The sequence below is a fragment of the Geotrypetes seraphini genome, chromosome 1, assembly GCF_902459505.1.
Source record: "Geotrypetes seraphini chromosome 1, aGeoSer1.1, whole genome shotgun sequence".
NCBI lineage: Eukaryota > Metazoa > Chordata > Amphibia > Gymnophiona > Dermophiidae > Geotrypetes > Geotrypetes seraphini.
This window is the reverse complement of record NC_047084.1, coordinates 306,186,515-306,212,008: the sequence shown is the minus strand read 5'-3', so window position 1 is coordinate 306,212,008 and position 25,494 is coordinate 306,186,515. Positions and strand designations below refer to the sequence as shown.

The following is a 25,494-nucleotide window of genomic DNA, read 5'->3' as shown; positions in this document are numbered from 1 at the left end:
TGATCGATATGTGATAGATCTGGTGTTGAATCAACGGACAAACTAAAATAACCAGAAGATTTACTTCACCAAAAATGAACGCATGGACCTTTTGAGCCATTACTTGAATAAGTTCCTCGCAGGTGGTTTTTGACAGTTAAGAAGGATTTCCTTTGCTAGAATTTCCATACTTCGAAATGTGGCCCGTTAAAAATGGATCAAACTGGCTTATGAGTTCAAGCAGCCCTAAAAAAATTCCCATTTTTCAATGATCCAAACCTTTTTTCTGCGCCTCGAAAAGCCAAGCCACGTTCAACGTACAAATAACAGCTATGACAAGCCTTAAGACATGTTCCCAGTAATCACACTCTTCCTGAATTTGTTTCTCCAACCATGACTTCAAACCCACACCTTGTTTGTGAGTTGAATATGTTAGCAAAGAGACTCAGTGAGTAGTGCTTTTCTCATGCTTATCAATTGCGATAGTATTTCGCCAGCCACTGACCCCTTCTTTAATAACAAAATTTGAGGAATTTTTAGGAGCACGACGCCATTAGGTGAGTGCGCCAAAATATCTGAGCTCATATCCAAGAAAAGAATTAAACGCATTCAAAATATATAAAACGTACTTATATTTTAATAGATTAAAGAGCCAGAACTGAGTGTGCTATTGGAATAGTCATTAAGCAACGTTGAGGCTGTTGGAGGCTTTGAGACTTTGAAAGCAAGAAGAGGTTATGAATGCACCTGCAATTAACACCAGTGACGGTTGGCAACTAAACTAAGAACTTCTTATGAGCTAGTACCCGTCACTTGCGCTGTTTCAAACGCGTCTAGACTTGTTCAAATTTTGTATAGCTTCCAATCTGCGAGCACAGTGTACTTTATTTTGCAGGATAAACATGATGACACAAGAGAGAATGCTTTATAAACCGAACTTATTCATTTGTCATTAAATTTTGAAAAATGGCTATAAATTTAATAATTTAAATGATAAATTCGGCTATGAAAAATTTCTGTGGTGTCCCCCTTCCCTTGATGCCCTAAGCACGTGCTTACTTTGCTTATAGGGTTAATCCAGCACTGAGCAGGGCGGCAAGCAGGAGAGTCAGGCCCTTAAACAGCAACAGTGTGGGAGAGAGGAGGGATCAGGGTCATATTCATTTAGCCCCAGATATTCAATACTGGTGCCTGGACATTGCACAGCATTAAATATCTGGGCTAAATTTGCCCATAAAAGAAACACTAAGGGATCCTTTTACAAAGCCGCGCTAGTGCCTTAACGCGCGGAATAGAGCACGCTAAATTGCCGCATGCGCTAGCCGCTACCGCCTCCTTTTGAGCAGGCGTTTAGATTTTCGGCTAGTGCGCACTAATCCGGTGCGTGCGCTAAAACTGCTAGCGCCTTTGTAAAAGGAGCCCTAACCACTGTAGGCAGAACATCGGCTGGAAACAGAATTTTTGCAGAATGAGCTTACTGTTCTATTTTATGCCTTGAAAGCTCTATTAAGGCAGCTGACAGAGACAGTAAACCCACCTTTCTACAGGATCAACAGCCAGGCTTGTGGGGTGAGCCAGATGCAGGAGGACTCTGGAATTCTTTCCTTTCATATCAGTTGATTCAATGGTTCCCTTCTGCTCATTGGCCCAAAGAATGATTTTGTTTATCCAGTCTATTGCAAACCCTGAAATGCCCTTTTCAACAAAACTCATCACCTGTGAAATGAAAAAAGAACAATGTCTAAAAAAAATTGTCTTAACGTTCCAGGCACAAAGGGCCTGATTCTATAAACAGCACCGAAATCGGTAGGCGCCTAGGAAAATGGCATCTACAGCCTGTTATCCAAAGTTAGGCGCTGTTTATAAAATCCCATCTTGCAGTGCCTAGACTGAGTTAGTTGCTGCTAGGCTTCTGCAGCTTAGGTGCCAGTATATTAGATCAGGGTTTTCGTGGCCTCCTAACTCATTCTATTCCCAAACTCCACCCCTAACTATGCCCACTTTTCAGGAACACTTAGGATTGGCAAACTTTGATGATACAAATTAATCAAATACTCAATTCATCAACTATATCATGCTGGATCCACCAAAAAATTATTTATATAACACATGTGTTATATAGTGCCCAGAGTTATGCCCCAATATTCAGTGCTGGTGCCTGGACATGGCCCAGCACTGAATATTGTGGCATAATTTAGCTGGCACCACCAACTGAATATTGGGAGGAGTGTGCCTAGATCGCAACTGTAAAGGGGCCTAGATGTGGGCGGAGCACTGATGTGTCATGAGTGTGTTGCCAATTATAGAATACTATCAGTTGCGTGCGTACCTAGACACATCCACTCAAACCAGCCATTGATCTGTCATACGTAAGTGTGCCTAACCTATAATAGCTTAGGCACACCCTTAAATCATTACAGAATTGGTGCTATGTACTTCCCTTAGTGGAGGTCTGGGTGGGTCAGTGTGGAGGTCATATCTTCAGGGGGGTTCTGGCAGGATGGACTGGGCATCCCTCCTGTCGGTGATCTTCGGGGGAAGGGGGTGCGGCAGGAGGGAGTAGGAATCCCTCCTGCTGGTGATCTTCAGGGGGAGTGTGGGGGTTTCCGGCAGGAGGGATTGGGCATCCCTCCTGCCATGGATGTTGCGAGGGATGCCGGTTGGAGGGATTGGGCATCCCTCCTGCTGGGGATTGTTTCTGGGGTGCCGGCAGGAGGGAGTGGGCATCCTTCCTGCCACGGACATTGGGGGGGATTTGGGGGTGATGGTGGGAGGGAGTGGGCATCCCTCCTGCTGGCCGACTTGGGGTGGGGTTCGGGGGTTCCCTGCCACAGCTGCTCAGCTGATTGTAGCAGAGAGACTTCCTTCCCATAATCAGTTTAGCGGCTGTGTCTATTTGAAATGTAGGCCAACATTTTGATAGCCTACATTTCAGGCACTTATCATAGCCCTAGGGCCACTTAAGCTCACCTAAGGCCTCTTAAGGGTGAAACCACACCCATGCCCAGCCTTGGGCGACCTTAAGCATCCCTAGGCACCTTCCTGACCTACGACAGATGCCTACAGTGTTGGCGGCCTGCCTTGGGTTGTTTTATTTTAGAAAACATGCATCACGATTGGCTAGTTAGACAGTGGTAGGACTCCTACCGCCGCCTACAATCAGGACACCATTTATAGAATATGCCCCTAAATGCTAAGATGCCCATAGGAATATAATGCGCATGGGCTAAATCATTTAATGTCCTTTGATGAATTCCTCCCTTAGTTGTGATCAGGTTCTAGATCTGTGGGTGTTGTGAGTACTTGAGCACCCCTAATACCGAGCAAACTACTTGACTATGTCCAGGGAAGAATCATTTCTATTGTGTTTAGCACCAACAATTATTTTGGAAAGTGGGCTCCTTTGACTTGAACAGTGCTTCAGAGCCACTGTTTACAAAAATTGTATCTGTTGGACAGATATAGACAAGTTAGTAATAGATACAGTCTCTTATATTCTCCTCTCTAATTCTTTATTCTTAATGATAAATCTTAAAGTAAAGCTGGCTTTCCTAAGAGGGTTATTTGGTGTTGGAGGATTTATCTTGGCCGATCTTCTGTAACTCTCCCTAGTCTCGGCTTTCTGCTTCTCAGGCTTGATTGTGAAACATCTCTTTTCCTTTAACATTTTGTCACTCAGGTTTTCAGAATATCCACAATGAATATGCATGACAGAGATTTGCATATAATGAAGGCAGTGCATGCAAATCAATATTATTTGTGAATATCCTGGAAACTTGACGGGCAAGGGGGGGTACTCCAGAACTGATTTAGGAAACATTGCTTCACTCCTCTCCATAGAAGGTAGCAGTGCACTGGCACTCCATTCCAACAATAGCCACTTCATCAAGTGAGTGTCAAAAGAAAGCTACTTTACCTCTCGTTTGGTGCCGTTCAGGAATACTCTCTGTAGGATTCCCTTCTCAGAGTCCACCCAATAGACTGTTTCTTCTTCATAATGGAAATCCAGCATCACTGACTTGCCAGCACTCGACACCAGCTTTCGGTGATTGGTCCCATCTCTGTCAATTCTAAAAATGGCATCTTTATGGCTGAATATCAAAAAGGGTTCAGGAGCTGAAAGACACCATAAACCTTTAACTATTTGTGGACACCTCAGAAGGCCTTTTGTGTTGTTTACACCTTACTGGTCTATACCTTTTCTTCCACAGAAATCTAGCACTGAACATATGCAAATATCAACAGCACTTAAAAGAAATTGGAGAAGGACATCATGTTTGGGAAAATCAAAGGAACCAGGCGAAGAGGGAAACCTGCAATCAGATGGCTAGACATGATGAAAACAACCACGGAGATAATGTTGGAGGACCATACCAGACTAGCACAAAAAAACTGATCTTTTTTTAGATCAAGTCACTAGGACTCGAGCATGAGTCAATGGCACCTGACTAACTAGAAGAAATCCAGAATAAAAGAGCCAATAGAGTTCATAAGCACTTGACAAAATAGTTCTCCCTTGCATGTTAATCAAGCTTGCAATTAAATATAAATATATATATATATATATATATATATTAGTTTACTATCCAAATACCTAACACTGCATGTACTTCCTGGTTTTCACTAGACCGGTGGTCTCAAACTCGCGGCCCGGGGACCACATGCAGCCCGCCAGGTACTATTTTGAGGCCCTCAGTATGTTTATCATAATCACAAAAGTAAAATAAAACAGTTTCTTGATCATAGGTCTCTTTAGCTATAAATTACAATATTATTATTAAGACTTAGCCAAAAGGAAAGATTTATAAACTACTAGCTGATGCCCCGGCATTGCACGGGTATTTAATTATAGCAATAACACTGTAAATGGATTCAAATAAAGATACTTTATAGTGGTGAATGAAAATATTTTTTTACAGCTTTATAAAAAGTACAATATTCAAATTATAATGTGAAATATTTGACAAAATGAATACAATACAACTAACACAAAACTTGATTATAAACAACATTTTTAGTTTCACCTCCAGGAGCAAGAACATATACATTCTTGGGTGAACCCACCCTTCCCACGTGTGCAGGTGGGCCGCGAGACCCCCAGAACATATCACCCCAGGTAGTGAGGGATCTGCATACCAATTTACGTTCAAAGCGGTCCCACAGCTTTTTACATTTTTTCCATTGACTTGAATGGGTGAAATCTGATTTTCTGTTTGTAGCTCCGCCCACGTGTGCAGGTGGGCCGCGAGACCCCCAGAACATATCACCCCAGGTAGTGAGGGATCTGCATACCAATTTACGTTCAAAGCGGTCCCACAGCTTTTTACATTTTTTCCATTGACTTGAATGGGTGAAATCTGATTTTCTGTTTGTAGCTCCGCCCATGTGTGCAGGTGGGCCGCGAGACCACCAGAACATATCACCCCAGGTAGTGAGGGATCTGCATACCAAGTTTCGTTCAAATCGGTCCCACAGCTTTTTACATTTTTTCCATTGACTTGAATGGGTGAAATCTGATTTTCTGTTTGTAGCTCCGCCCACGTGTGCAGGTGGGCCACGAGACCCCCAGAACATATCACCCCAGGTAGTGAGGGATCTGCATACCAAGTTTCGTTCAAATCGGTCAAGCCGTTTTTGAATTACTGTGAGAATGGCAGCTTTTTACATTTTTTCCATTGACATGAATGGGTGAAATCTGATTTTCTGTTTGTAGCTACGCCCACGTGTGCAGGTGGGCCGCGAGACCCCCAGAACATATCACCCCAGGTAGTGAGGGAGCTGCATACCAAGTTTCGTTCAAATCGGTCAAGACATTTTTGCGTGATCGCAGCACATACACACATACACACATACATACCTCCGATTTTATATATATATATAAAGTTTTACCTCATGCAAAATTGTTATTTCTTTAATAAGACATTAGCTATTTTTTTTCTGAGGCCCTCCAAGTATCTACAAATCCAAAATGTGGCCCTGCAAAAGGTTTGAGTTTGAGACCACTGCACTAGACTGGGCAGGATGGACCACTGGTCTGACCTAGCAGTGGCAATTCTTATGTTCTTATGTACTCAATATTCAGCCAGTGGTGGTTAATATTTCTTTAAATGCTGACTACCATTGGTTAAATTAGAACTGAACAGTGAGTGCCAAGCCCTCTTTGGGTAAGAGCACAGAATATCTGGGTCTTTGGCAGCACCTGGAATCTTGCTGGGTACAGTCGATATTCAGTGCCAAACCTGTTCAACTAACTCGGGATAATTAGGACTGTTTTTCATGTGGTCCAACTTGCATCACTGGTACTGAATATACCTGATGCCCGCATAACTCTTGGCTCCATCCCAGCTCCACCCCCGGATTGCTCCAGCATTTACTGTAGAGTGCCACAATGGTCAGTTCAAAATTCAGCAGCGCTGTCCAGTTAAGTGGTGCTGAATATCAGCTCCTGACCATCCAATATGATTTATGCAGTGGACCCTCTCCTGCCCAATTAAACACTTTGAATTTTGACTCCATCATTTCTACAGCACTACTAGGAATTTGCACCACTGTACAGTAGACAGGTATATTGCACGGAGTTATCCTGTCCAAACTGGAGGAAATTCTATAAACTGGGTGCCAACATTTAGGCACCAAATATATGCTGTTCTATATAAAGGGCTGGTGGCACTTACTCTTAAATCACAGACTTGAATAAGGGCAAGATTCAAAACACCATGCACAAATGCTTGATGTAATCATGCATTCATTCTGCTCCTTATTACTATATAACCAGTCCCTCAGCAGTGCCACAACACACTCAAATATATCTCATAGTATGTGGCTTTATGCTTGATATAAAATTGATCCAGTGATGAGTAGGAGCATAAAGCCACATACAGTGCGATATACTTGAGTGTGTGGTGGCACCGCTGAGGGACTGGTTATATAGTAATAAGGAGCAGAATGAATGCATGATTACATTACATCAAGCATTTGTACTATATATAGGGAGTCGAATCTGTTATGGAATGAATATTCAGCATCTTACACTGGATGGATTCATAGTAGATGGGTTTGAACATGATCTTGAACAAGTGACTGTTGCACTTGCACTTTGTTGTCTGCACAAATCAGGACTTGGTCACACATAGACTTTTGAACATTTATATTCTTCAGATGGTTAAGGACCTACATGTTGCTTTTCAACGTCTCCTTGGACTTTAAAGTGTAGAAGTCTGTACAAGGCTCTGACTGTTTTCAAAGATAAGTGAACTATTTATTAATTAATTATCTACTTGTAAGTGTCTTAATGGAGATTTGCAAATGTTATGAAATTTCTCTGATCCTTCCTCTGAGTTTTTTTACTGTCTAATATTATGATATTACCAATGTATTAAATTATTGCTTGAATGAATTGATATGACTATATTTGAATAGTGGATTCTCTTGATTTATTATGTTCTATATAAAGGAGCATAAACACAATGTCACATAGTTTCAAGGTCAGAAAAGAGAGGCTGTCAATGAGATAGCTGTATTGTATATACAAAAGAGCTATTTATTTAAAAAAAATTTCTATCCCGCCTACAACCTAGGTGGGATAGAAAATCAAACAGAACAAGACAATAAAACAAAACCTTCCACATAACAATTTGCTTCTCACCTTCTCCTCCCCAAGAGAATTGTTATAGTATTTATCCCTAAAAAAGAGATCCTCCATCTCATAAAAAGACAGATATTTTTAAAATGCCTGAGCAAACAGATAAGTTTTTGACAATTTGCAAAACTGAACAGTGCTCTTACATAGGCACAAATAGCAATTTCAAGGACTCAACATGGACCATGCTTTGGCAATAGCATCTGTGTCACGAGTCCAAAGTTCTGATATTCAGCCCACAGTGGTCCATGGGTCTAAAGCCACTGATAGACATGGGCAGAATTAAGCCTGGATATTCAATGACAGACCTTGCCTCAAAGTTATGCAGGTACTGGTCAATATTTACTGCTGTCACACACATAGCTAAGTGGGCAAAAACAGGACCAAACAATAAAAGTTGTGATGCGCTAAAAATTATCTCCAATATCCAAAACTTTTAAAGGCTTTTCTGCATCAGGAAGCCTTTAACTTGTAGAATTGTGCTCTAGAAATAATGAATAATAGTGGTAGTAAAAGTAGAATCGCAATGTAACTTTTGCAGGATTAATATACTAGGTAAAGACGTAGTCCACAATATACTGCTGATATGAGTTGTGCTGTGATTTGTATTTGTTACTGTAATTTTATTGTGAATGTTTTCAATTGTTCATCACCTAGATAGTCTGGTACACAAACTGTATAGATAAATAAAAGGCAACACTAAATATGGCTGGTGTCTACATAACTGCCAGCTCCTCCCTGACTCCACCCATGGACCACTCCCTCACTAACCGAACATAAGAATAGTCTTACTGGGTCAGAGCAATGGTCCATCAAGCCCAGTAGCCCGTTTTCACGGTGGCCAATCTAGGTCCCTAGTACCAGGGCAAAACCCAAGGAGTAGCAATATTCCATGCTACCGATCCAGGGCAAGCAGTGGCTTCCCCCATGTATTTCTCAATAACAGACTATGGACTTTTCCTCCAGGAATTTGTCCAAACCTTTCTTAAAACCAGCTACGCTATCCACTCATACCACAACCTCTGGCAACGCGTTACAGAGATTAACTATTCTCTGAGTGAAAAAAAATATTTCCTCCTATTGGTTTTAAAAGTATTTCCCTATAACTTCATTGAGTGTCCCCTAGTCCTTGTCATTTTTGACAGAATGAAAAATCGATCCACTTGTACCCGTTCTATTCCACTCAGAATTTTGTAGACGCCAATCATATCAGACAGCGCTGCTAAAGGTCATAGCTGTTATTCAGCTGCATTGCCCAGTTGAGTGCTGTTGAATATTGGTGGCTGCGGAACTGAGTGTGGTTTAAACAGATGAGAACATCTCTTTCAATGGATCCTTTATGTTTCAATCTAGTAAAATTTGGAATAATATACCTGTTCAGATAAGAGTGTTACCTACCCATCTGCTTTTTCATAAGGCTCTGAAAGTTTACTTATTTCATAAATATTTTAATATTTGAAGAGAATAGATAGAATAAACCACACTGGTTTTAAGAAAGGTTTGGACAAGTTCCTGGATAAAAAGTTCATAGTTTGTTATTGAGATCGACATAGGGGAAGCCACTGGTTGCCCTGGATCAGTAGCATGGAATGTTGCTACTATTTGGGTTTCTGCCAGGTACTGGGACCTGGATTGGCCACTGTTGGAAACAGGAAACTGGGATAGATGGACCATTGGTCTATGTTCTTATGTTCTTATCGACCTCAGTGAAGTCAAACACGATGCAAAAGATTTGCAAGACTGATGTTATATAATAATAATAATCAGTTTATATGCCGCAAGGCTGTAAAGTTCTATGCGGTTTACAATAGTTAAAATTTAAAAAAAAACAATAAAAGAAGTTAAATAGAACTAAAAAAGTTAAAAGCCAATAATTAGAGACACTAAAATGATCAAAATAGTGCATAATAAAATTATTATGTTATGTTATACAAGGCCTTGTTTTCTGCTTATACCTTAGCAGTTCCAGGATGGATTACATAGGACATGAGCTAGACCACTACATCTGGGAATTATAATCTAATCAGCAGATCACATTAGTTACTGAGATGGAAGATTAATCCCCCCTTTTACGATGCCGCGTTAGGCTTTTTTTATCACCAGCAAAGGTGGTATTAGCTCTAACACTCATACGAATTCAAAGAGCGGCAGAGCTAATACCACCGTGGTCAGTAAGAAAAAAGCCATTGAGGCTTCATAAAAGGGGGGTGGGTGGTAAATTTGTGGACAAGGAAAGTTTTCAGATTCCTTCCAAAGAAGAAATATAAGCCACAGGATCTTAAAAATAGAAGCTGATTCCACAGCTCGGACATCTGATACTGAATGGAAGTAAAGAGTTGTCTAATTGATTTTCATTTCTTAAACATTGGAAACTATAACAAAAAAAGGTTTTTATTGTATATCTCATAGTTGATGCATGCAATAGGGTCACAAGGTCTAATGTGTAAAGAGAAGCTTCTCCATTTAGAATTTTTAAAACTGAGACACATAATATAAACTATATTCAAGCAGCAATGGGAAGCCAGTGGAGCTTAGAATAAAAGTTATAAGTGTCTCATATTTAGATAAGCCAAAAATTAATCTAATGGCTGCATTCTGAACTAAATCCAAATGGTTAATGTGTGATTTAAGGCAGATAATTAACACACACACACACACCTCTTTTACAAAACCGTAGTGCCGGCCACAGCGATAACAGCTCCCATGCTCATAGAATTCCTATGGTCATCGGACCTGTTACCACCGTGGCCGGCACTAAAAACTGTGCTATGGTTTTGTAAAAAGGGGGGGGGGGGGAAAATAAGATTGCAATAGTCATGTCTGGATAGTATTAAAGACTGCATAAATGAAGGTTTCTTGAAAATAAATATGAGGCTGATGAGCAATGAAGCAATTCTGTAAATTAATCTGTGTGGTCATCAAAAGTACATCCAGTATTTACAATATATCACTAGCAGCTGGCCTCAGTTCAAAGGTCATGGATTTGATACGCCACCTGCCTATGGTCCAACCAAAGTGGTTTACATTTATGCTATGCATATACTTTCACTGTCCCGAGCATACCCAATCAAAGTTTTTGTCTCCAACGCGCAGCCCCAGGGCCACATGTAGCCCTCAAAGTTTTCCACGATGGCCCCCAAAGAGTTGGCTGTAATGTTCTTCATATTCTGTAAATGCATTAATTTCAGTCTTGCTCACATAATAAGGTAACTGTAAGCAATCTCTTAAGTGTGTTACTCAGGTGTCTCATCTAAGGAATTTGCTATTGTTGATAATCCAAAATGAGTTTTTTAAATATATTCTTGAAGTGCTGTAGAATCAATATTAGTATTACTTTCTAATGTTTACTACCCAGTCTGAACAAGGAGGTCAAGAGGGTTTAAAAATTAGTAGTATGTGAAAACTTGAAATCTTTTGGTTACCCTCAGAGCTTTCTCATATCCACAATGCAGCCCTCGTACATGAAAAAGGTTGGAGACCACTGACCTAGGGCAGGGGTAGGCTATTCCAGTCCTCGAGAGCTAGAGCCAGGTCAGGTTTTCAGGATATCCACAATAAATATGCATGAGATAGATTTGCATCTCAAGGAGGCAGTGCATGCAGATCCATCTCAGACATATTCCGTGTGGATATCCTGAAAACCCGGCATGGCTCTGGCTCTCAAGGACCGGAATTGCCTACCTCTGATCTAGGGCAATGGAGGTTTAAGTGACTTTCCCAGTTGTGTCAATGTAGGCAGGTTCATAAAGAGTTCTAAGCAAGATATGAGTAGAGAATGACACGGTGACAAAATTCATCACCGTTCCCGTCCCCGCGGATAACCGCGGGAAATAATCCCATGTCATTTTCTAGTGTCTATTTCAACCTCAGTCCTTCTACACCAGCATTCTTCAAAGCAAAGCTTGTGGGTCAGTGATTGTGGCCATTCATACTCTGATTCTTCCCTCTCTCTTTAAAGAATGACATGAAGATGGTTTCCCGCGGTTATCCGCAGGGACGGGAACGGTGATGAATTTTGTCACCATGTCATTCTCTAGATATGAGAAAAGATACCATGTTAAAAAAACACATTTTTAATAGCAGCTCAGGTGGACAGCTTGATATCCTATAGCCATGGAGAACTCTTCTTTAATAAGTTAAAATCTAACTAAAATGCTTCAAAAGTGCTATCAAATTAACACTTGATTTTACTATATGGCATTTAATAAAAGGAGTTCTAAGTCTTTTTATTGGTTTTTATTTGTGTAAACTGCTATGGTCTACAGACCAGTAATGGTGATATATCAAGATATACCAGATGGTTCCCATATTGGCATCAAAATGTAAAAAAGACGTATTGAAAATAGTGTTTTAGCAGTAGGGAATCATTCATACCACATTAACAACAACTCTTGACATCACACCATCAATATCATAAAGTATAAAACAACGGAGAAAAATAAACCTCAATTGCGAGAGGCCGGGACTACACAAGTACCCGAGCCAACTCACATCATCATTGATTTATAAAAAAACTCCGTGTACATTTAAATAAATGATTTCATTCATGCGCAGTTAGTATTTTTCAATGATTTTTTCTTTTCCAAAAGATTTTTTTTTTTTTTTTTTTAAATTGGTGTGAGCAATATAAGCAGAGTCCAATAATTTAGAACTTATTTATAGCATAAACAGGATCCCAAACTAACTAAAAACTAGACGAGGGCTACTGCTCAACTTTATAGGGAAAAGCAATTGTTGAAGCAAGGAGTTTGGAACAAAAATAAGAGAAAAACATCCACTCATCTGAAGATGCGACGTGACTCAAAAGATTCTCAGTTCCTTATCCCGACAGAAAAGTCTTTCTGTTTCGCCAAGAAGGCTACTTCAGGGGAAAATTCAATGTCCAAATATCTCACGCTTCTTCCAACGCCACAATTGTAAAGCTGGCTCCCTATAAAGTTGAGCTGTAGCCCTCGTCTAGTTTTTAGTTAGTTTGGGATCCTGTTTATGCTATAAATAAGTTCTAAATTATTGGACTCTGCTTATATTGCTCACATCAATTTAAAAAAAAAAAAAAAAATTCTTTTGAAAAAGAAAAAATCATTGAAAAATACTAACTGCGCATGAATGAAATCATTTATTTAAATGTACACGGAGTTTTTTTTATAAATCAATGATGATGTGAGTTGGCTCGGGTACTTGTGTAGTCCCGGCCTCTCGCAATTGAGGTTTATTTTTCTCCGTTGTTTTATACTTTATGATATTGATGGTGTGATGTCAAGAGTTGTTGTTAATGTGGTATGAATGATTCCCTACTGCTAAAACACTATTTTCAATACGTCTTTTTTACATTTTGATATATACGATTGAATTCCCTTATACATTTAGTCCCATATCGGCATAACAGGTAGTCAAGCCATCCCCTGCCGCAGCATTCAAAACATGATCATGACAGGAGGTTGCCTGACAGCTGGTTTTAAATAAGCTTTATGACTTTTTTATACATATTTTGAAACATGAAGAATGAAGATGCTTATTTAAATTATCACAAAATAGAAAATATGGACCTATGAAGAGCTATAATGCTGAATGCTTTTAAAGTTGTTGGCTGGATGCACATTTTGAGGACCTGATAAAAAATAAATTAAAAATAGGAGAAGCATTGTCTGGGCTTGATTGGGTGTTTGATTTAAAAAAAACAATTTGTGATATTCCTGTGTAGCTCTTGAAAAATATGGGTGCATCCAAATCTCGTGTCCCAAGAATAAAATCAGGGGAATTTCGAAAGTACAGATGCATATTCAGATCTTGTTAAAAAACCAGTATAACCACCAAAGTGGCTCTCCCTTGCACAGTGGAATCTGAAAAGCTGTTAAATTGGAGTCAAAAAGGTGTCAACGTCCCCCATCTCACTACCAGGTTACCAGAACCTCCTTCATTCTATAAAGGTAGACTTGCAGATTTGGCAAAAGATTATATAACGCATGTTAAAAGAGGAACTCTAGGAGAATCTGGTTTTATTGACCTTTTACTTCTCTTTGTTTAAGCCTTCTTATCAAATTTTCACAATGCCTCTAGAAAGTTAGTGGCTATTTATCTGATGTTGACACTGAGCAATTCAGTGTGAGAATATTTAAAATATTTAGCCTGGGTTTACGTAAATGAATGTTGCTTTGTCTCAAGAATCTGTCAGCTATCCTACATTTTTCTTGCTCATTATTCTGTTTCATCAAGGTTTTTGTGAATGATTCTATATAGAAAGAATCACTCCTATCTTCCTATTGAAAGAATATTTTCCAATAGCCATATTCAGCCTTCACAAAAAATATAAATATAGCTCAGAAAAAGGCAACTGGAAGTAGAGTGTCCAACTCTTTGAACCTACCTTTTGCTCTCCTCCAGCATTTTTCTTCTTTTCCTCTCTGTGTTGGGATTCTCAGCTGGATATCTCACTCCTCCACTTCTCTCCATGAAAAGCTGAATAAAAAACCCAACAACATGCAAACTGCAAAAGCCTGGTACCCTCATTAGGCACCATCACTGTATACTGAGACTGCACAACAACTGGTATCTTTTCAGAAAAGGCAGTCATATAGGTACATAGTCATGAAGGCAGATAAAGACTCTAATGGCTCTTCTCAACTATATATTCAGAGAAGACAATAGCAGAAGGATGACATTTCTTGCTTTGCCTCTTGCTTTTGGCTTTATATACTGTAGACTTCTGTATTTTTTTTGTGGGGGGGGGGTTGAGGAAGGGGGGAATACAGGTTGTCTTATTTTAAGAACTACACCTTTGCCCACAAATATGTTTAGTGGGTTCACCTTAATGTGCCCTCTATTTACACAGAAGAGAACATTCTAGAGTCTTTACTCCTAATCTGACCTGTCAAAGTCATGGAACATAGTAAATGAAAGCAAATAAAGACCTGAACAGTGCATCCAATCTACCCAATAGTAACACACATTATAAATTCATGATTAAGTTAAATTGTCTTTTATCTTTGATATTTCTAATCCATAGATCATAAAGTCCGCGCACGACTATTCTTAGGTTCCAACTACTGCAGTTACCATCAAAGCTCACTCCAACCTATCCAAACCATCTCGTCATTTGAAGAATACAGACCTAGAGTTTGCCCAGCTCCATTCATTTTCTAATTAGAGATCTTCTGTGTTCATCCCATGTTTTTTTGAATCCCATCACCATTTTCCTCTCAGCTACCTTCTTCAGGAGGGCATTCCAGGCATCAACCATCTTTTCCATGAAAAAGAATTTCCTAACATTACTCCTGAATCTCAATATATTCCCTCTAGTTGTACCATTTTTTCTTCTCAGGAAAAGGTTTGGTTCTATATTAATACCTTTCTAGAATTTAAACATTTGTATCGTATCTCCTCTGTCCCTCCTTTCCTCCAGAGTAAACATATTCAGGTCTTCCAGTTTCTTCATATACGTCTTTTGGCACAAACACCCTACCATTTTCTTTACTTTCCTCTGGTCTGCTTCAAGTCTTCTTATATGCTTCACCAGATATGGTCTCCAAAACTGAACACAATACTCTGTGTGGCCTCACCAATGACCTGTAGAGGGGCATCAGCACTTCCTTTTTTCTGTTGGTTACACCTCTCTCTATACAGCCTAGCTTCCTTCTAGCTATAGTTACTGCCTTGCCATACTGTTTATGTCTTCTTCAGATCCTTGAACACTATCACCCCAAGGTCCCTCTCCCCATCTGTGCATATTAGTCTCTCACATCCCAGTACATACATCTCCCTTGGATTTCTACTCATCAAATGCATCACTTTGCACTTCTTTGAATTTTAGTTGCCAGATGTTAGACCATTCTTCTAACTTTTGCAGATCCTTTTTCATGTTTTCGACTCCCTCTGGGGTGTCCACTCTTACAAATCTTGGTATCATCTTCAAAAAGGCAAACCTTATTTTCTAACCCTTTAGTAATGTCATTTACAAAATTATTGAACAGAATTGTCTCCAGCACTAATCCTTGAGGCACTCCATTACTCACCTTTCCTTTCTCCAAGCAAATTCCATTAACCATCACTCTGGCGTCTAGCCATCAACCAGATTCCAATCCAGTTCACCACTTTGGATCCTAACTTCAGCCTGTCAATTTTTTTCAAGAGCTTCTATGTGGAACCATGTCAAAAATTTTGCTGAAATCTAAGTAAATTACATTTAGCGCAAATCCTCAATCCAATTGTCTCATTGCCCAGTCAAAGAATTCAATCAGATTTGTTTGGCAAGATTTACCTTTAGTAAAACTATGTTACCTCAGATCTTGTTACCCATTAGATTTTAGGAAATTCACTATCCTTTCCTTCAGCAATGCTTCCATTATTTTTCCAATACCTGAAGTAAGGTTTACTGGTCTGTAGTTTCCCACTTCATCTCTGTGATCACTTTTGTGAAGAGGGAGCATATTCATTCTTCTCCAGTAACAACAGAACCTCTCCCATCTCCAAAGATTTATTGAACCAATCTTTAAGAGGACCTGCCAGAAATTCACTTCTCTGAGTTCCCTCAATATCCTGGGATGGGTCCAATCCAGTCCCATGGTTTTGTCCACCTTCAATTTTTTAAGTTGTACTTTCTTCCGGAAACAGCATGGTATCTATTCCATTCTCATGTGTAACTTTGACAGTCAATAGCAGGATTTTCTTCTGTGAACACAGAAGTATTTGTTTAGCTCGTTTGCTTTTTCCTCATCACTCTCCTTTTAGCAGTTCATAGCTTCTTTCAGTCTCACAATTCAATTTTTTGTCTTCCTCCTTTCACTAATATACCTGAAAAAATTGTTGTCTCCCTTTTATATTTCTAGACATTTGCTCTTCTGCTTGCACTTCTTTTAGTTTCATCTGGTATTCCTTTCTGTACTCCTCTTCTTGAGGTTTTTTTTATATAGAAAGAACTCCAACTGTTTTGCCTTTATTTTCTCCTGCACTAATTGGAGAACCATATCGATTTCCTTTTTTTCTGGTTTTAATTTATTTTCCTCACATAAAGGTCAATTGCCATTTTTATTGCTCCTTTCAGCTTGGACCACTGTTTTTCCACTTTTCTTATGTCCTCCCATTCTATCACTTCTTTCTTCAGGTACTCCCTAATTTTACTAAAATCTGCACATTTGAAATCCAGGACTTAGAGTTTTGTATGACTGCCCTTCACTTTAGCTGTTATATCAAACCAAACTGTTTGATTGCTAATTCCCAGGCGGGCCAGCCTGCCAGACATGGACAGGGGATGTCTCCTATGATTTTGGAGAGAAGAATAAATACATGTAGTTCTGCAAGCAGGGACAGAGCATCTTCTTTCCTTGAAAGGAGTTTGAGAAAGAATGAGAAGCTATAGAAACCCAACAGAGGATCAGGCACAACCTGGGCTACTGTCCTCTAGATCAGTGGTTCCCAACCCTGTCCTGGAGGAACACCAGGCCAATTGGGTTTTCAGGCTAGCCCTAATGAATATGCATGAAGCAAATTTGCATGCCTATCACTTCCATCATATGCAAATCTCTCTCATGCATATTCATTAGGGCTAGCCTGAAAACCCGATTGGCCTGGTGTTCCTCCAGGACAGGGTTGGGAATCACTGCTCTAGATCAGTGGTTCCCAACCCTGTCCTGGAGGAACACCAGGCCAATTGGGTTTTCAGGCTAGCCCTAATGAATATGCATGAAGCAAATTTGCATGCCTATCACTTCCATCATATGCAAATCTCTCTCATGCATATTCATTAGGGCTAGCCTGAAAACCCGATTGGCCTGGTGTTCCTCCAGGACAGGGTTGGGAATCACTGCTCTAGATGGCTGGCTTGCTTACCAGACTTTGAGTTAATTTTCCAGAATAGACCACCCCTTCATTAGATTTGACTGGGACTGATCTGGAGCAGGGACCCAGGGATACGAAGACACATTGTGGAGCTCTGTTAACAGGTACAAATAAATGAGTCAAGGCTTATCAAATCCTCCACAGATAATCCAGTAATTATATGTAGGCAGATAATTTGTTCCACAAGAATGGAATTGCACATGATAAAGCAAAATCTTTGGTCCTGGATAACCTAACCAATAACTTTAGGAAACTATTAAAGACTCACTTATTTAGAAAGATTTAGTAATGTAAAGACTAATTTGCTAAGATTATTTTTGTAATTCGTTGTTAATGTCCTAGTTTTCCTTAAATTGTTAACTGCATGGATCTGAAAGGTTTTGCGGTATATAAATGCTATGTTATGTTATTTTATAACCCTTCATCCTGAAATTGCCAGGCCATATAGGTGCATACTATAATTATGTAATTTATAAGGGGCAGATATTCAGACTGCAGGAGGCAGCCTAGCTAAGTCCTGCAATCAGTAGTGATCCCTTGGATGTTCAGCAAATAAAAGTTGTTAATCTAAATCCCAACAAAATCGCAGATTGGATTACAATCATCTAACACTTAATCCCCCCAAATCTAAAGCGCTCCTCTTTTCAAATACAGGCACAGAAGGGGCTTCTTTTACAAAGGTGCACTAGTGTTTTTAGCGCACCCATGGGATTAGCGCGTGCTAGCCAAAAAACTACCGCCTGCTCAAGAGGAGGCGGTAACGGCTAGTGCGCATGGCATTTTAGTGCATGCTATTCCGTGTGTTAAGGCCCTAATGCACCTTTGTAAAAGGAGCCCAAGATCTTGCCCTGCCAGTACATCTCTTTAATACAATTATTCCCCTATTTCCAACAGTAAAACTGCTAGGTGTTTCTAAACTAACCTTTCAACCCATGAGCGCCGGAAAGAAGGAGGGGGCACAGGGGCCGTGGCCTCCCCCAAAATTTGATCCCTGGTGGTCTGGGGGAACAGCAGGCAGGAGCGAGCTTTCCACGTATCTGCCACGATTGGCGGTGGCTGGTTACGTCTGCCGCTGAGCTGCAACAAGCAGGAGCGTGCTTTGGCATTCCTGCTCGGTGGCTTCTTTGACTGGCTCCCGCGAATTCTCACCAGTCAAAGAAGCCGTTGAGCACTGAGCAGGAACGCCAAAGCGCGCTCCTGCTGGTTGCAGCTCAGCGGCAGAAGAAACCAGCCGCCACCGACCGGGAGGAGGTAGGGATGGGGCAGGGTGGGGCACCTTGGAGACCTATGAAGGAGATATACTGAATTGTGGAGTGATTGGGATGAGAGACTGAGATATCATGGCCCCAGGATGGAAACCGCATAGTTGTATGCAGTATATATATATATATATTTAAATAAATAAATCTGATCTCCTATTTGGGATTTTTGTCACTTAGGGCATGAAAAGCACTTTCAAGTTATTACAATGAATATTCATTACTGTTGTGAGGTCTTGTATAAGGGGCAGGGTTGAATTAAGGATATCAGTTACAGGGAAGGGGGGTTGATAGTTTGGAAATTGGCTATCAAGTTGACAGGCTCTGGGAAAGTGTAAGAACCTCCCAGAGACCATTCTTTGGGGGGAGGGAGATTAAAATGTGATTGCATTGATACTTTGAGTTGTGTGTTCTAGTTTTAGAAAACTTGCTCATCCCTTTTGACAGCCTCAATAATTTGTATCAGAATGACTGATTATTCAATTAATATATTATTTTTAAAAAACACAAAATTTTATGACATTTGGGCTGTTATTTTTACATGGCTTTTTATATTATATATTGTAACAGACTCTTTTGCCTTTTTTTTTTTTTTTTTTTTGCAACATTGATCAGCAACACAGTACAGCTATTTTGCTAAAGAAATAAACATTCTGACCAATGCCATGGGCCCGTTGTGTTAACACCGAAATATCTTCTTTCTTTGTATATACAGTATACTGTCAATTTTTTTAAAAAAAGACAGAATTAGGACTCACTTAGATGTGGCCTACTAGTCCAAAGTCATAATAAAAAATATATATTAAAGACCAAATCAGAACTTATCATAGTCACAGTATCTCCAAACAGAGTTGCTCACTTTTGGATACTGGGCTCATTCTCAAGAATAGCTAGCATGGATGAGAAGCTTAAAGGCTGTAGACAGCTGTGTGTGACACATTAAAATAGTTTCCCATAGCTATCTGAAGTCTCATTGTTTATTTCACTGGTCACTTCTGAAATCTTGTAAATGGGTCTGGTACCCAACCATGAGTAAATTCAATTGCAGGAAATGTTAATGTCTTACCTTAACACTATGTCTTGTTTTGGACTATTGCTAGCCACCCAGTGACTTAGCAACAAAGCAGCCCTTCAAGCTCAGATTCCCTGCAACCTGTCAAGCATGTTAATGTCCCATCTCTCAGGCCTCAATAGAAAGAGGAATGGACATGTGTGCTGATGTGCTATGGCATTCAGAACTGCCAGCACCTCAACATGAATCATCACTGTCGCGGACTCCCCAAAGTATTATCTCCTAAGCCTGCACAAAGGAGCTTTTCACCAGCAGCACCAAGAACTCCATTCAGAAGGGCTGGTCACATGGCCGCACACTACCCTTTGTACTTCTTAAACCAATGTCATTCACAGGACGGGTTTCATTAGGGGAAGCTGTTGCTGGGATATGTGAGATAGCCAAAGCAATGCAGTGGCTGTGCTTCGCTTTTGTACCTCTCAGCTTTTGGAAGGAAAACAGTCTGGAGGATAATTCAATGAGTAGCTGTTAGTGAAAGAACATTGTCAGACTAGTGAGAGGGAATTTAAGAGGAAAGGGCAGTTATTGACATAATTTCCACTTGCCCTAAAATAAATGGCTTACAGTAAATGATTCTAAAATTGGGTTGGGTCTCCAAACACGATTACATCAACAGCAGTAGGAGGGGATCACAGAAGTAGGGCTGTACCCCTCTTTCTAGACTTCCACTGTGACCTGTGTTTACTGGCACTCCGCATGGGGCCTGGGAGTCAGTGAATGTTCACAGGTTCTGCCCCATCCTCCTTCATGGGTTTCCTGTTAGATTATGAACCCATGCAGAGTACTGGGCACACACTGACACTCTGAGCCCTGTGCTGCCCTGTTGCCTTCAAGCTATGGATAAGTGGAATAAGAGGGGAATGGAAGTCTGCTATTCTTTTTTCATTATCATCCGGGGGAATTTTTTGAGTGAGGTGGGTGTCCCGCTCACATCTAATATAACTTGATTTTTTAAAGTTTTCTCTTCTGTGAGGCACCTCTGCTGGCCCAGTTGAGAAACCCCTAGCCTACCTGAACTGACTCCCTTCCTCCACCTCCAAGGATCACATGACAAGGTGATTTACACTTAGGACTGGTTCTTTTGAGTGTGGTGGGGACGTTGGCAGAAAATTTCTTGCTCCTCATCTCAATCTTGCTGCTTCTTTATGACACTGACATACTACTCTCGTATGTGACCCCTCTGCTCTCTAGACTAGCCTACTACCAGGTATGTTCCCGGTTCCCCTCTCTCCTTCCACTGCTATGACTCCCCTACTCTCGTCCCTCTCCTGCTGATATTAACTTTTCCCGATGTATCCCCTTTCCCCAAGTCACTGAATCCCTTAACACCACACCACTCACTCTTTAAATCCATTGCTTCTCCCTCCCTCTTATCCACTACCATCTTCTCCGCTGTAAAGATCCAACACTTTCACCCTCTCATTCTGTCCTTGCAAGCACCTCCCCCACGTTGCAACAACAGGTTCCCCCCCCATACCTCCCCTACCCTCACCCATATCTTTTTCCTCATTTTCTTGCTCTCTGCTGAGGACATCAACCCCAACCCCAGTCCTCCCAACCAACTCTCACCCTACTCTTACAGGCCATCTTATACTTGCAGGCCAAACCACAATATCACCAATGTTATTTCTATTCCCCTCCTCCCTGCCCTTCTCTTGTGCCCTATGGAATGCTTGCTCAATTCCCAACAAGTTTGCCTACATCAACCACCTCTTCACCTCTCAATCTCTCCACCTGCTCGCACTAACTGAGACCTGGATCTGCCCTGATGACTCTACTTCAGCTGCTGCCCTGTGTCATGGAGGATACCTCTTCTCCTACATGCCTCATTGGTTGGGCTGTTATTCTCATCCTCCTACAGATTTCAACCCTATCTCCAATCTCAGTCTCAATGCTCTCCCTCCTTTGAAATCCATTTTGTCCATTCGCTCCCCTACCTCTCTAGTAACAATCATCTACCATCCCCCCAACACGTCCCACTCTTCCTTCATCACCGACTTTAACTCCTGGCTCTCTTTCTTTCTCAAGCCCTCATCCCATTCACTCATCCTTGGAACACTAGTAAATATACTGAAACCTGTAACTGTTTCCAACAGGAAGCAATGGGGATTTGGGGGATAGTTTCTAGTTTTTGAACTAATTTCTGAAACAGTTGCATTTTCCTCTTGTATAAGTCTTTCCAAAAATCCTTTAAATTCATGTCATTTTCAAAATTAAATTTAGAATACACATCTGAAAAAAATACCCACATTTTCAATCATTTCCTCTTACCCCAGTCCAATAGACCATTAAAGGAGACCCACAAAGAGTATACTAATACAAGCTTGACAATGGGTACTTAACTCACTATAACACTGAGTAATTTATACGGTGGAGCAAAAAGCATCAGTGATCTGTCTTGAGAAACTTTTTTGTCCAGAACAATACCAGACTTACATATTGCCCAGCAACGAGATCATGTATCAGTCAGAAAATCTTCCACACATATTTACATTACTAACTTTCTCATTTCATTGCATTAGTTTGGTTGTTGAAAACACTTATCTGAGCAGTCCCACAGTCACTCTTGACTCACTAGTACTGTTTGGTCAACAGCAATATGATAATTGCTATTATGAGAACCAAAAGTGAAGCAGGAGTGACTGTGGATAACTACTGACATGTGAAGATCCACTAGAGTAATAGGATGGATGGGGTTCCAGGATACTGGCCTATACCCAGGAGAAGTTTCATAAAAATGATTAGATGACAAGTTTGGATTTATTAAGTTTGATTAACCGCTCATGGACATACAAGCAAAGTACAATAAGACAGAAAAGAACACCATAAAATAGACAGGAACAGGTATTGCTTGTCAACCATGCGCCCCTCTCTCCAACTCTTTTTGATGAGTTGGAGTCAAAGCCCGACATGTTTCTTGTTTTCTGTTGATTTTTCCATGCAGTTTGTTGATTTCTATTTTCAGAAAATGAAATTAAAAAAAAAAAACAAAGCCAAAAAAATAAATAGATAAACAAAAGTAATCAGTGCAAAGCCCTACAAACTACCCCCTCTTTTATCAAGCTGCACTAGAGGCTTTTAGCACTGGCTGGCGAGGTATGTGCTCTTAGGAATTCTATGAGCTTTGGAGCATTTACTGCACCGGCCCACAATAAAAACCTTGATAAAAGCCGGCTTACATCTGATAGAAAAGATACAAGGGTGTATACTATAGAATAAACAGGAATGATAATGTCAACATGTGTTATCTTTTATATTGTTTCAGTATCATGAAATACTCTTGAACGAAATGTAACAACAACTGTGAATGGCAAATAAATTAAAAACCACAGTATTGAGGAACAGCAAATAAATAAATAATATGTATGCAATATTTTGCTCTCTTCTGAAGAAAAATATTAACAACCACTCATATAGAGGAAAAAAATGACCTCAGACTACTATCCCAGTAGGTAAGAAATTTCTTTCATCAGGCTTCAAAATCTTCATCATAAAACTATTACAGATATCAACATCTTCATTTCATTTCACATCCTAAATCTTCTTCAAGTTGTTTCAAAGTCAAAATAATATTATTCAATAGTGATTACGTATAAGCTACTTACAGTAGCTTTTGTGATGAGGAACCCTTCCCTAAGCAAGGGAAGTGAACAGTATGGTAGAAAGCTACCTGGATCCGGGGATATTAGCCAGAAGCCCTAGGAGGATGGGTTAGAAAACCCAGCATGGAGTATGAGGAAGGGGGAGATCCATTTTCCCCATTAATATAGAGGTAAACTTCCTTCTTCTCACCAGGGGAGGGGAGAGAGCGAGACAAGGCTTGGATTCATAAACAATATATCATGCCTCCCCAGGAAAGGGGGAGAAAGGAGACAGCACCAGAGCCCTGCCCCTTGGCCTCTGGGGAATTAGCAGAGATTTCCTCACTTGGGGGTGGGAAGAGAACTGGAAATGGCTGATGAGCATATGGAGTAGGTTCAGTGGAGTAGCGAGGGTGAATGGCACCCCTCCCCTGCCCCTTTCTCTGCCCCCCTGTTCCTCCTCCCCCACCGCATGCACGCCCACCCCCTTCCCTTCCCCTGTACCTCTTTAATTTTCCCAGCATGCTCAGCATTACAAACTTGTTGCCTGTGTCGTGTCAGCTCTGGAGCAGACAGCTGGTGACTGCACCCATGTTTATGAGGGTTCATCGTAAAAAAAAATGACTGCAATTTGCACAGGAGTACCAGCATTGGAATTGTACCAACTGGCAGAGGGTTGTCTTCTCTGATGAGTCATGTTTTGAGCTCCATTGAATGGATGGACATTGGTGTGTCAGCTGTGAAACCGCTGAGAACAAACACCCAGCAACCATTGTTAGACGTGCACAATCTGGTGACGGTAGTGTTATGGTCTGGGGAATATTTTCTTGGAATGGTCTGGGTCCCTTGAAACCTCTGGAAGTCAGTCTCAACCAATATGGGCATTTCTCTATCCTTGCCGATCAAGTACACCCGTACATATTGATGGTGCTACTTCCCTGGTCTCTGAATTCCCCAGACCTTAATCCAATTGAGCACATTTTGGACCACCTCAATTTGATTTCAAATATTTTTATTAAATTTGCAATAACAAAGGTAGAACCAAATAAGAAACAAAAACAGCAATGATCATATGAACACCTCAATTGACATGTTTGACAACTGGATCCACCAGCATGCACCCATCAACAACTCTCAGACACACTACAGTCTGCATGGTTCCAGATACCTCCAGCAACCACCCAGCATCTTATTGAGTCACTCCCAATTCATCTGGCTGCCATCTATAGTAACATTCCATGCTACCGATCCAGGGCGAGCAGTGGCTTCCCCCATGTTTGTCTCAATAACAGATTATGGACTTTTCCTCCAGGAAATTGTCCACACCTTTCTTAAAACCAGCCAGGCTATCCACTCTTGCCAAAGCCTCTAGCAATGTGTTCCAGAGCTTAATTCTATGAGTGAAAAAATATTTCCTCCTATTGGTTTTAAAAGTATTTCCCTGTAACTTCATTGAGTGTCCCCTAGTCTTTGTAATTTTTGACGGAGTGCAAAGATCAATCCACTTGTATTGATTCTGCTCCACTCAGACTTTCAAATATTGAATTAATTTCAGAGGCCATATTTACCAAAGACTAGAATTAACCATTCCTCTAACTTTTGCAGATCCTTTTTCATATTTTCCACTCCCTCTTCGGTGTCTACTCTGTTACAAATCTTGGTATCATCTGCAAAAAGGCACACTTTTCCTTCTAACCCTTCAGCAATGTCACTTACATACATATTGAACAGGATTGGCCCCAGCACCGAACCCTGAGGGACTCCACTAGTCACCTTTCCTTCCTTCGAGCGACTTCCATTAACCACCACCCTCTGGCGTCTGTCCGACAGCCAGTTTCTGACCCAGTTCACCACTTTGGGTCCTAACTTCAGCCCTTCAAGTTTGTTCAACAGCCTCCTATGAGGAACTGTATCAAAGGCTTTGCTGAAATCCAAGTAAATTACATCTAGCATATGTCCTCGATCCAGCTCTCTGGTCACCCAATCAAAAAATTCAATCAGGTTCGTTTGGCACGATTTACCTTTTGTAAAGCCATGTTGCCTCGGATCCTGTAACCCATTAGATTCAAGGAAATACACTATCCTTTCTTTCAGCAACACTTCCATTATTTTTCCAACAACTGAAGTGAGGCT

At 40.6% G+C, this 25,494-nt stretch overlaps 1 protein-coding gene across 7 annotated transcripts in view; it reads right to left on the bottom strand.

Annotated features, from left to right (window-relative positions):
• Positions 1 to 25,494, bottom strand: part of EGF (epidermal growth factor) — a 163,300-nt gene that overhangs the window by 118,563 nt on the left and 19,243 nt on the right. For all 7 annotated transcript variants that reach the window (XM_033955436.1, XM_033955427.1, XM_033955418.1 and 4 more), the window contains exons 2-3: positions 3,896 to 4,095; positions 1,517 to 1,695 (exon numbers count right to left, since the gene is read on the bottom strand). In XM_033955436.1, the coding sequence (XP_033811327.1) occupies positions 1,517 to 1,695; positions 3,896 to 4,095 (379 nt within the window). The remainder of the gene's footprint in view (positions 1 to 1,516; positions 1,696 to 3,895; positions 4,096 to 25,494) is intronic.